The sequence below is a fragment of the Glandiceps talaboti genome, chromosome 1 (assembly GCF_964340395.1).
Source record: "Glandiceps talaboti chromosome 1, keGlaTala1.1, whole genome shotgun sequence".
Taxonomy (NCBI): domain Eukaryota; kingdom Metazoa; phylum Hemichordata; class Enteropneusta; family Spengelidae; genus Glandiceps; species Glandiceps talaboti.
The window spans coordinates 8,118,187-8,131,349 of NC_135549.1; the positions used below are offsets into that span (position 1 = coordinate 8,118,187).

The 13,163-nt window shown below is 37.2% G+C and overlaps 1 protein-coding gene across 1 annotated transcript; it reads right to left on the minus strand.

Moving 5' to 3' along the window:
* Positions 1–385: 385 nt before the first annotated feature.
* On the minus strand, positions 386–7,491 carry LOC144440307 (calcium-activated chloride channel regulator 1-like). Its single transcript, XM_078129698.1, has 8 exons — positions 7,357–7,491; positions 6,439–6,675; positions 5,365–5,664; positions 3,653–3,883; positions 2,924–3,197; positions 2,044–2,214; positions 1,279–1,506; positions 386–985 (listed from the first exon to the last, which is right to left on the minus strand). Exons 1-8 carry the CDS (start codon positions 7,489–7,491, stop codon positions 426–428), a joined length of 2,136 nt encoding a protein of 711 aa, XP_077985824.1. The 3' UTR covers positions 386–425.
* Positions 7,492–13,163: the final 5,672 nt, after the last annotated feature.

Sequence of the window (13,163 nt, forward strand, 5' to 3'; positions counted from 1 at the left end):
CTGGTGGTAAAGAATTGCATGTATCATTTAGAGCTTCATGCAACTTATAAGATAAATGGTCAATTTGCATAATTAATGAAGTTTAATAGGCAATAAGTTAATTATGGAAGCTTAATTTTCATATAGTTTCATATAATTGATTTTCAAATTAAGTGGTACATCACGTATAATAGTTGTAATTAAGAATTTTGCATTCTAACAATGTGTGTAGGCCCAACAATCTATGGTTTCGTCCTTAGGAGGGGGGGGGGGGAGGCATTCAGTTTAAATCTGGTTCTTAGTAGAAACAGATCAGTGGTGAAGAGCGACAACAACACCAAGTAATAATCTTAAACATAAATTGTTAATATGGAGAATGGTTAAGAATGTATCAAAATGTTGTTTCTTTTAGGACAATCTAGGATAAGCACGGTTTTCACAGTGAATCACGGAGTACTCTCGAATTCAGCCTTCATCACTTCGGGATACTGTGAGATTCCACCGATGTCCCTTTCTCCCAACTCGACATTATACCCCCTCTGTTTGCTCCGTCTACGGACGACACATACCAGTACCACAACCACAAGTAGCACAGCGACTGCTACTATTGCACCATAGAGGTATGACCTACTACTTGGAGACCCGTTAGACCGATCTACATCATGCGATTTCGTGATCTTGGTATTAGTAGACTCAGAACTGTAAAGAGGACTGGTCATGGTGACGGTGGTGGGAGGTGTCGTGGCGGGAAAAGAGAACAGAGTGAAAACAACATTCGATAATTTGCCTTTCAAACCAGATTCATCAACAGCTCCAATTCTGAATGCATATGTCATATTTTGTGAAGTTGAGTTGACTAAAACTGCAATTACTTCACGAGAACCCGAAATCTGAGGGGTAGTCAAATTGCCAAGTAGTAAGTCGCCATTTGTTATCTTGTATGTATTGTAGAAGTCATCATATAGACCCCTTATACCATTAGACATCCGCAGGTCATACTCTGCAACTGAAAAATGAGATAGAATTTAGACATGATACTAATGCAATGGGAATAGTACTGGTGCATGGGAATGTATGTAATAATGATTGTTTATCAAAGCTGTTTGGTGTCACAATGAGAAAGAAACCATATGTTTTCTTTTAAAATTGTCATTGTCCCAAGATACTACACGATCTATTACGTGCTGTTTCGGGATACTTTTAAGCATGGGTATTAAGAACTCGGCAATCCTGTTTAAATTGTGTTTGTTTGATTTAACTACTAACATTGTCTAACGGTACTAAAGGTGTTTTTTTTACCTATTCCACGGTCATAATCATCTCCAACAGCCGTCCATGTCAGTACTATGGTACTATTTTCATGGAAAGTTTCCACAACTCTCAAGTCTTGAACACGGGAAGGAGGAAAGACATCAATAGGCTGGGTATCATCTTGGGGTCCACCATCAACATCAAACGCACCGCCAGAAATTGCTCGATTGAACGGTTCTGCTGGAACTGTTGTCACACCCTCAATGATTTCACGCTCTGTAATTGTATTTTGTGTCCAGATGACATTGGAACATTTAGATATTATATTCTAGCGAAGACTTGTACAAGTCATGTAAAACTAAAATGTTCATTGTAACCACCACCACCACCACCACCACCACCACCACCACCACCACCACCACCACCACCACCAACAACAACAACAACAACAACAACAACAACAACATCAGCAGCAGCATTCACATATAATTGAGACATATCATTCAACACATTTCAAAGTAACGCTATGACCTATGTGTAACGGTGTATCTTACTATCCTATTGTCTGCTTTCGCTAAAATTCTTCATGTATTCTTCGATTTGGCAATAAAGAAGGTGAGACACCTAAACAATATCGTAAAGTTCAATATTCACAGGGCTACCGGTACTTATTGGACATGGATACTGACATGCATTTCATTCACACGACACCACGGAAAATTACCAACACGCAAGAATATGTGCATGGTAACATTACAATTTTTTGACTATAAGATTTATGACAAATCATAATCTTGATGTTTTTAAGCTTACCTTCGTTTATCAGGAGTGCTCTGCTGACTGACTCGTCGTATGAAATAATTTTAGCAGTGTTATCGTCATTACTGACCTTGATTTTAACACCATATCTACATGTACCAGAACATGGTGAAAAATCAAGGAAGAAGGACGAGTATATACCATCTCCTTTCAATAAGTCTGCACCTGATGATAGATGCATTGATGTTATTAAAGTCTATAATGTTACCATGTAGAATAAATGCAACATTTATGAACGTTAGCATTTCCATTAGCAATATTTAAAAATTTGAGCAACCATACATGGAATATCCCCAAATTGGAAAAAATCATTATTTACGCAAATGACTCATTAGCAACCAAAGTGTATGTAAAATTAGTAACCAAAGTGAAATTAAAATAAAAGAAAACATCTACCGGCTGCATAGAACACATATTTTTCTTATTATTCATGTATAAACCAAATTATACTGAAATCATTATTACAGAAAGTCATCAACTATGCAAATGATGTTAACCAAAAATCTAATAAGTTTTTACCATTGTCATAAGAGAGATGTCATTACAATTGATGTAGTTAAAAGAATTATGTTTACAGACAGGCAGACAGACAGACAGACAGACACACACATACTTGTACATGTACATTTGTACGTACTACGTAATGCACACACAAAGCTATAACAGAACCTTCCTGTACGTCGTTATGTCAGGCAGCTGAAACTGAATCGCAGTTTGAACAATGTTAGCCAACAACACAACACAACACAACACAACACAACTCTTACACTCAACAAAATACGTAAATTGTTGGTCTGGTTTTATTCAAAGTAAGTAACATTTGTAACGTTCATGCTGTTCCTTCACGATGACGTCGAGTGTATGAATGACTTACCAGCCCCGTTGTCTGATAACTTTATCGACACTGTTCCACCAGTCGGTCTCTCAAATAAAGCCGTTACGTCAGCATCAAGAACCGGTAAGAGACCTTTCTTCACATCGGCCATAACTGATACTTTTGGGTCTTCTGTATAGTTGACTAGAGATAAACTTAGATAACCCTCTACCGAAATAGGATCAGTACCATAGCTTCGTACACGTGACTGGGCTAACAATATGACGGTTTGGTTTGTTGCACTGCCTTGTATAACGTACTGCCATTTCCCAATCTAAAATAGAAAATGTATGGGGGGGGGGGGGATTTTAAATTCATTTAACACTACAATTCACAATTCGTAAATCTATAGTCATTATGATTATCACAGTTTTCGCTAGTATTAAAAGTACTCTTCCTAAAACGCATGTTGTACATACCGAAACCTACTATCAGTGTCTGCATCATTGATGGCTGCATGGATTGTACCGACCGCCATTGAAAAGAAGTACAACTTTAGTAAAAGGTATATAACTATACTGATATATTGAAAGTGGTGGACCAAGGCTTGCGACTTCTTTCTAATGTTATAACCATATGGTGTCATTCGAACGGGTAATAATTTACATTGGGAAATCTAAATTAAACTTATTATAAGTTCACATGAATTTTATATCAATTCTGAAAGTCAAAGTCGGAGAATAAACACTCATAAACAAACAAGAAACAGGAGAAACCCCTAAATGTTACCTCAGCTATATCTGCTATTTTTATAACAACTTTCCTTGTCACATAATCTCTACTATATCCAGCATAGTTGTGGTCGATGGTGTTACCGCTCGGGGAATATACTGTGACATCAAGCAGTGTTGATGAAAATATGAATGTGAATGTCGTATTCTTTCCGATAGATGGATCGACAAATACAACGCCTGTATATTCCGACCCACCAGGCGACATGGCCAATATATTGCTTTCAATCTGTGATAGGAGAAAGGTCGCAATAAATATATGTCTTTTTCTTATTTACAATTATAGACAAGTTATTTATGTTGGCGGTGAATGTATCAACGTTTTATTTTGTTTCATGTCTATAGCATGATAAACAAGTAAGTAGGTGGAGGAATGAACGAACGAACGAATGCATGCATGCCTGAATGAATGAATGAATAAATAAATAAATAAATAAACAAACAAAAAACCAACCAACCAACCAAACAAACAAATAAATAAATAAATAAATAAATAAATAAATAAATAAATAAATAAATAAATAAATAAATAAATAAATAAATAAATAAATAAATAAATAAATAAGAGAATGAATTATTTGGTAAGTGGGTGAATGGATGGGTGGCTATGCAAGATCCCAGGCAGAAAACTAGACGAACATGGCAATGTAAAACAATTATAATAATCATCTACATGTAGGAATATTTAGAATATTATACAGTGTATCTTAGTAATTTGCTTGGTAAACCTTTGGCTCTGGGTTCGTAGCGGAGAGCTAAAATAAAACCGATTCAACCCCATATCTTGCACTAGATGTTTGCAACTTATCGCTAAATATTGCCAGCTGTGGCCTTTTTAAACAGATGACAATGATACATTGAAGAATTAAAGGTGTTTACTATCGCTCGATGTTATTTACCTGACCGTTGACGTTTTGTTTTGTATATTTCCGAGCTCTCAAATTAAATCTCATAAGTTCCTCAGAGTTAAATCTCATAAGTTCCTCCGAGTTCTGTGTCGTTTCGTCTCGTGCTTACGCACTTGCCAGGCGAGTCTTCGTGTCGCCATCGAGTGGTGAAATTAGCAACAACGCGAGCTCCTCATCGTCGCAAACTTGAACCACGACCTCTTTTACGGCACCGTCAAAAAACGTTATTTCGAAGTTCGCGGAAGAAATAACAGCTCTGATTTGCGAGAATAGAGCTCCTGTGCCCTAGCCTAAGTAAAGAAAAACGTCTCAGATCGCAATGGATCAGAGTGATGTGACATGAAGCTAGTTTTTTTCGAGGGTATGCTAAGAATACTAAGAACTTATTGGGTACTCGGTAAACGGCCGCGCTGAGTCCTGAGGTTTAATTTGGTTCAAAACCACGAGCAAAGTATTTCGCGACCCCCTTTCAGACCATGAGAATTTCCATGGCCCCTTCGTACCCCCAATTTATTTCGTGGCCCCCTTTTCTTCTAAGCCCCCCCCCCCGTAAATTGGGCCTGTTCCTTATTTACAACCATTAGCATACAGTTTATTTAAACATGTGATAAATATTGTGAATATACATACACTTTGTGTTGTTTAGTTGTTTTACTGTTCGTTTATTTATTTATTTATTTATTTTTTGGGAGAATCAAAAACTAGTATTACTCGGTATAGGATCTTTCAAAATACAAACAAACTAACAAACAAAACAACAAACAAACAAACAAACAAACAAACACAAACAGACATTTCATACCATGATAGATATGGCTTCGTAGTTATCCATGGGAGTGCTGGTTATAGATGACGCAAGGGAGTCCATCAGAGAGATGGAGTACTCTTCTTCCGGTGAATAATAGTAATGACCTCCACTGTCTTCTGACAATTCCCTTAGTTGTTCTGCTGCTGATTGAGTGTAAGCGAGGGTGTCTATTCTTACCCCAGCATCGTGAACGTCACCAATGGCGTCAGCTATATATGGTGATGATGTTTCATCACCATCAGTTATCAGGAGGATAGATGCCCCACCAGTTGGTATTTCACTGTCTTTTAATAACTACAAATTACAGTTATAAGAAGAAGAAACAGAGAAACAAATTATGATGTGGAGTTCAACTCCACGTACAGTAACAACTATTTATTACCAGTCCCTTACTTTGTCACTCCGATTTGCATATTTCTGAATACGTACGTTATTCGTGTATTTTATGACAGTTTCGTCTCTCACCGGTTGTTCTAGCCCACGGCCATGCTGATGCACTTGATCCATTCCTTCCAAGGTTGGTAACTCATCTCAGCGTCAACCCAATCTCCACCCTGAGACTCGCTCAGATCACAATGCTTCAATATTACATGCTGTACTTGATATACCTTGAAACAGCTCAATTTGTGCATTTTGCAATAACGAATGGAGACCTAACTCTGCTATTATACTACTACTAGTAGTAGTATTTGATATGAACACATTCAAACCAATTCTGACAGGAATCAACCACAAATCAACAGTTTGTAGAATGTAATATCGTAAAATACGGCTTGATCTAGCAATTTTGCAGCTAATGTTAATTATTAATATAGAACCATCCCCATATGGATCCAACAACATGTCGAATTAAGTCTATGGTGTTGCAGTAAATTTCTATAATTATAAATTACACATATACCACTGTGACAACACTTGTCGCCAATCGGCCAAAACTGGTCATGACGTCACTTACATGTACAATAACAAACTCGTCTTAGAATATTCACACCGAGAAAAAGTTTCGTTAATATAATTGTCATTATTTATTAATAATAATAAATTCAAACTTAATTTAGTTGACTCTACCTCCAACGCTTTGAGCAGCCCAGCACCTATACTTGTAGAAGAATCTGTGGTAGTTGGCACGCGCTCCGACAACCAGCGTCGATCATTGGCGTTTGTTATCTGTGTCATCTCAGCTAATATTCTTGTTTCCTCGTCATTGTTTCCAGAAAACTTTACGATTCCGACCATGCTCCCATCATCTACGAATTCTTCAATAAACTGAGTCGCATAGAGATGTAGCATCTCTATCCTGGAACCCTGACATATACAATACGGTACAGTTTATCACGTCCTTGTCAAATGAAAAAAAACAACAACCCCACATACAGGTACATTTCTTGCAATGTTGTATGTTTTCATTTCTTTATCAGCTTTTTTCTGGAAGGTCATACGTCACACCTATAAAACTCATTACGTGCAATTAACCATACAGGTAGTTTTAATAGCACGGGATACCACCTATAGCTACAAACCAGTCATGTCAGATTCTGGGGAACTGTCACTCGATTTGGAAAATAACAAGCAAACTTGCCGGGACTTGCACTTCCAAATTGTATCAATGCTCTACTGATCAGATTATGGCAGAAAGAAGATCTTCAACTATTTTACTGTTAGTAAGAATCATACATACCATACTATAGTTTACCTCTGCTGCAAATGTACACTATACATCTTTTCTACCAATGTCTTATCTGCAAATATTCCTCCTCATTTAGAAGTTTGTTTTATTGTATGAAACTAATTACAAATGTACCTAGCGTTATCTTGGTGATATATTTCGATGCGACAAGTTGCAGACAATGGGTTCATTCACGCATGAATATTGATAAGATGAGACGAACAGCATAGGGTATAAAGTATAACTTTGAGACGATAAATGACCATACTCTCATATCATTACCGTCGAAGTTGGTCTTAGGACACAAATAAAATATTTACCGCCATGCTGCCCGAAGTATCAAGAACCAACACTACTCTTCGTGTACCAGTTCTCACAATCCTGAATGTAGGTGTTGTGTCTTGGATGGATCTTGGTGGATTGTTGCCGTCTTTGAAATATTCATGTTGACCCATGACCTCCCATGCACTCTGACCATCACACAACCGATTATGTCTATTTGGAGCCACTATATTATGATATCTGGTAGGATCACTCGAATCATCATTACAAAAGCTGTCAACCTGTTACCATAAGATAATTGGTAGTTTTACATCAAAGTGATGATGCATTTGTACATACATACATACATACATACATACATACACACACATACATACATACATACATACATAGTCATAAATACATACATACATACATACATATACATACATACATACATACATACATACATACATACATACATACATACATACATACATGCACGCACGCACGCACGCACACACATCCATCCATCCATCCATCCAGCCAGCCATACATAGTTACATACATAGTTTACATACATGCACGCACGCACGCACGCACGCACACGCGCACACACACATCCATCCATCCATCCATCCATACATCCATCCATACATACATCCATCCATCCATCCATCCATCCATACATACATACATACATACATACATACATACATACATACATACATATATCTATTTCAGGTACACGTATTTGTAAGATCTCCACTGAGGTTGAAGGAGGAGGAAATTACTTTCCCTACCATCAAACCACTTCCTATTATTCTATCTTTTAGGGTGCGTCTTTTTAAAGCACGTGATCCTTTAAATAGTTATATAATAATTATATATTCAAACTTTTCACAGAGTATCGTTCACTTTTATAAATTTTATCGTCAAGCATACCAGACTGTAACTTTTGCACACATGGTAACGTGTTACAATATAATTTTGAAAGTTGTTTCATTGTGGTATCCCCATAAATTAAAAGTGGATTTATCAATGTTTGTACTAACCGTCGGAATAAATTGTGCATACATGAAGGAACCCTTGACTGGCATCCTGTCATTAACATCTGTCGATTCATCGACGTCATCACAAGGATTGGAACCCCGACGGTTTGCTGGATCAATATCAGCAGGACATGACGTGATATGAAAACCTTTCTCATCACTGTATATGATATCGTCTTCTGTATCACTCGTTGCATATTCGTCAAACAAACCCCATCGAAGGTGTCCCCATTCATGCACAATGACCTTGTCTGTTAATAAGTCAAACACAAAGAACCACATGCAAGTACTGACAATATCAGGCATACAAAACAAACAAAAAGAGATGTAGCAAAGATATTGATGCTGGTAGATAGTAAACCTGTTAAAATCAGAGAAACGCGATATCAGAAGGTAGTCATAGGCTCATGATCAGGTCCAATTGGTTATAGTTACGAAAAACAAACAAACAAACAAACAAACAAACAAACAAACAAACAAACAAACACACACACACAGTGTCACGCAGATATCAACTATGAGAAACATGACAGATTTGAACGATATAAATAATCACGATGTATTCGAAAGAAGATCGAACAATACCGCTGTATGAGTACAACACTCTAGTCATCACACGTTGTCTTCTCCAATGCAATCACGAAAACTGACTCCACAAACAAACAATAACGTACATGATGAAGCAGTGTGCTAGACTAAAAGAATTGATGATGGTCAGTTCCACTAATATATAGTATCATGGAAGTATAACCCCACGTGGGGTTAAACTTCCATGATAGAATACACTTATTGCATATGAGGGCACTAGTAGATTTCTATTGCCACGAGGGTGGCGGTTATGTACATAAGGGAGTCTTCAGAAATACAAGGGGGGGGGGGGGTGTTTCGGAATATGGGGAAAATCACATTTTGTAAAATGGTTCGTGGGGGAAGGTGATCATATTTTAATTGGATTAGGGGAGGGTCACATTTTGTAATTACTGAAGGCTCCCTAAAAAGGTTAAGGTCACTATATAGGTCGATAGTCCATACGACGTACTACGATCTAAGCTAATCACCGACGGCTATATGAACACGATATGTGTTATAATACTGTATATAAACATCACTACAATATTACCTAGACGTCCTTGTTCACACGGTATCTCGGGATTGGTCAGAAATGCTCGTGGTAAATGCATATACAATCCTGGTCGTCCACATTGTTGGAAGTTTTTCACCGATGGTCTACTCGCACTGAAACCTTTATTGGTGATAATGACATTTGCGGTTTCAAAACTTTCAAATGTCGCCACTTCGTACTCTGGTATGTAATTCCAACTGGATGGTACCAGTATAGTAATGTGACGAAAATAAGCACGGTTATCAGTAGCTGTATGTAGAGTTGATGAAGCACTGGTGAAAATACTCTGAAAATAACAACATTAACACTTTAAGGTGAACTTTTATTTACTTCAGCAATCATAAAGTGGGATCTTGTATATATTTCAGTGAGGGTCCCATTAGCATATTGTGTGATTTTGAGCTGAATATGACTCGGAGTTCAACTACAAAAGTTCACGCTACAGCAGCTATGTTTACATATACATGTGTACCTCTTTGTACGGTGTTTTTAGTATAACTTACCAAAGTGTATATTATCATCGCCTATGGTTGAGCTTTGTAGCCAGCAAGGATGTGTTCTGTTTTCTTTTAAACCTACACTAGCTGCAACTGGAACATTTCTTTTCATCAAATAAACAAAATATACAGTAACAAAAAATTGGTCAAGGTAGTGTATTAGCAAATTTGAAATCTAGAGCGAAAGCTTGGTTTTGAATTGAATCTGTCACTGTGAAAACTGTACGAATTGTAACTGCAGTATATTTTTTCGATCAGACAACCACAATATATTCACTTAAAATTGCTAAAATACATGTAACAATAATCAGACATTGTACATGTTAATCAGTAGTTGATATTGTCCATAAGCTGTAGAAACAGGTTGAGATCGTGATCGCCGTTGAGGGCGCTGGTTTTTGGTTTTTCGGACCCAAAATTGTCGTGTATACATCTACAAAAAGACACGTTTTCCAACAGGTGATACAATACTGTTCATGGTGTACGATTTTACGAGTAAGTTATTCTAACAAAATACTTTTTTTTTAAAAACGATCCAGTTGTGTTTGCATTTACGTGGGCAACTCCAGCCACCGTATAGCTGGCACCAGACACTGCTTTGGCTACGCTGAAGAGGACAGCATATTTTTTGCTTGTTTTCGCCTCGGGCTTTCACAGGCACTTTGATCATTTATTTTTGTATCACCAACATGAAAGAGAAAAGATTCCACCATTTCCATATGTTATTGACTCTATTGTATACAGTATAGATGTCTTTTTTTGTACCTAAGAAGTGTATATATACGTAGTATATTACATTCGCCATTTCACTATATTCACTCCGATATTTGAGGCCTTCCGTGGTGGATCTTATTATGACATCGCCATGGTTTACTAACATTTTATGATCATGGTTGTGACTGGTAGTAGTTTGGCCTGGTTGTACATTTGTTTTTGTCACCAGTCCATTTGAAAAGATCTACGTGCTGTGTACATATGTGTATTGTCGTTTATTGACTAACGAGTTTCTTTTCATCGTCAGGCAGTGATGAATCGTTGCATAATTGAGTTGTATAGGTGCCCTTCTTATGAGCACTACAAGTTGATGTAAATTTTGCCACAGTGTAGAGGTACGTTGCGACCCCTATGATCAAGTGAATATTTCTGGTAACAATTCTATTATATCCAACTGAGGCAATTTAATAGAATTAACATATTAACCACACGTGACCTATATACATATGTGGTATATGCGTGGTTGTTTTTTATGTTAGGGACAGTCTTCGATTGTTTGTACAGTCGAATTGACTTTCTCATTTATGTTGTTTTTGGATGTAGGGTAATTCTACTTAGTATATTAATGAGGTGTGTAAACAAAGGCTATACAATTGTCTGCGAGTCAACTGTGTAATTTTACAAGTTAAAAACATGTACAATTTTCGTTTCAACAGACACGCAATGAATATTGATGATAAAATGCACACCAGTTTTATTTTACAGTAAGCACCAAGGCGAATTCGTATCAAAATAGATTTAGTTTGTTCATCAAAGCCAAACGGGTTTAGAAATAAGTGATTTTCGTATGATTTACCACAACACCAAACAGCCATAGGCGAAATATTTCTATCCGGTACTGTCAAGCTGTAAGCATTTTATAAGAAATAAGCGAATATAATTCAAATACCAACTCTGGTTTCACAACAGATAGAAGAGTAACTTTAAATTTGCCAGTAGTTAGCATAAGTTTGCAAGGGTAAGTATGCTGGCGACCTCATTGATCCAGATCTTAGTGCCCTCAATCTGATTGAAGTGTGCGGCAACATGCTTTATGCTATCTTTAGTGTTGTAACGCAGCAACATACTTTCTCTTTAACCTGTGTACACTCGCCGTACCATGGCCATATTCTACATTTTAATGTTCCCTGTTACTAGACGACTAGAACTTGCATGTAATGATAAATACAAAATGGTATACTGTTGAAAGAGAAAATGACACGAGTGCAAGCATGCCTGACAAAAGTCAGCGGAGAGGGACGAGGTAGCTGGCAAGATTTCACAAAAGAGATGTATTAAAATACGAGAACTTCTTCAACTTTCTCCATTTAACGCTGTGGTTTACTTTATGTGTAAACAATGAATTCAAATAGGGGTTCACTGCATTGAGTCCAGAGATAACCTGGATAGAGCTCTGAATTTGATGAATGCCTTACTCTGTGTCATGGGTTTTAAAAGTGGTTTACTTGTAGCTTCGATTCTTCTGTGTTCTCCTTTAATTGATCGTGTACTTAAAATTACCAATCAGGTTCTGAAAATCAATTCCCGTATTTCATTGTTCACAGTCCTCCTGAAATACATGTGTATGTTTAAGCCTACCTTTATTTGCTCCAGTAGAGTTGAATTTTCTTCGACGTCACGGTGTATCGCAATAACGACGCCTTCATAACCGTTGTTTTCTAATTTGACGCTAACTTTAACGTTAGTGTCCAAGTTACCATGACACTGCTGTAAGAAACTCAAAACGACAAAAACGCAAATAGTACTGAGCTCCATGAAACTTTTCTTATGGGACGCCTTCTCCATTAAAACGCTATCCCAGGTATGTGTTAACGCATTACGTTTTTTGTGATACACACCTACTTTCGCCACCCGGAAGAAGTGCCAAGAAAATAGCTGAGGAGAAGTAATTACCTTGGAACACTTGCGTGTCAAGGACACGTGAAATATACATGACAAAATAGACGATCCATCACTGAAAAATTACAGCAATACGATGACGAATCACAACTACGAACTTCTATGTGAATTCATCTTACTTTATAGAATTTATCATATTGTAATGATTCTATCTATTCAAACAACTGAAAAGTGGAACATTTTGCCGCGAATTCCTCATCTGAGAAGTAATGCCATGGAAGAATACAAAAACTGTGGTTCCCCGAACGTCTATGCGATTTTATACCCGTTGTGCGGGTCACTGCATGCTTACATAGGTGACGGTATTCAGACAGCGGTGGACTAGGTTTGTGTAGTCAATGTAGAGAAATATTTGCATTGGGTTATAATCGTGTTAAAATTAGTGCAATGTCATTTAAAATTGTGTGTTGTGTATATATATCAATTAGACATACTCTTGCACTCCATCTTGCAGTTTCAACACGTGAGAATCTAATGTTGCATTCCTTAATTTAGACGGATGGTGTAAAACTTACGAAACT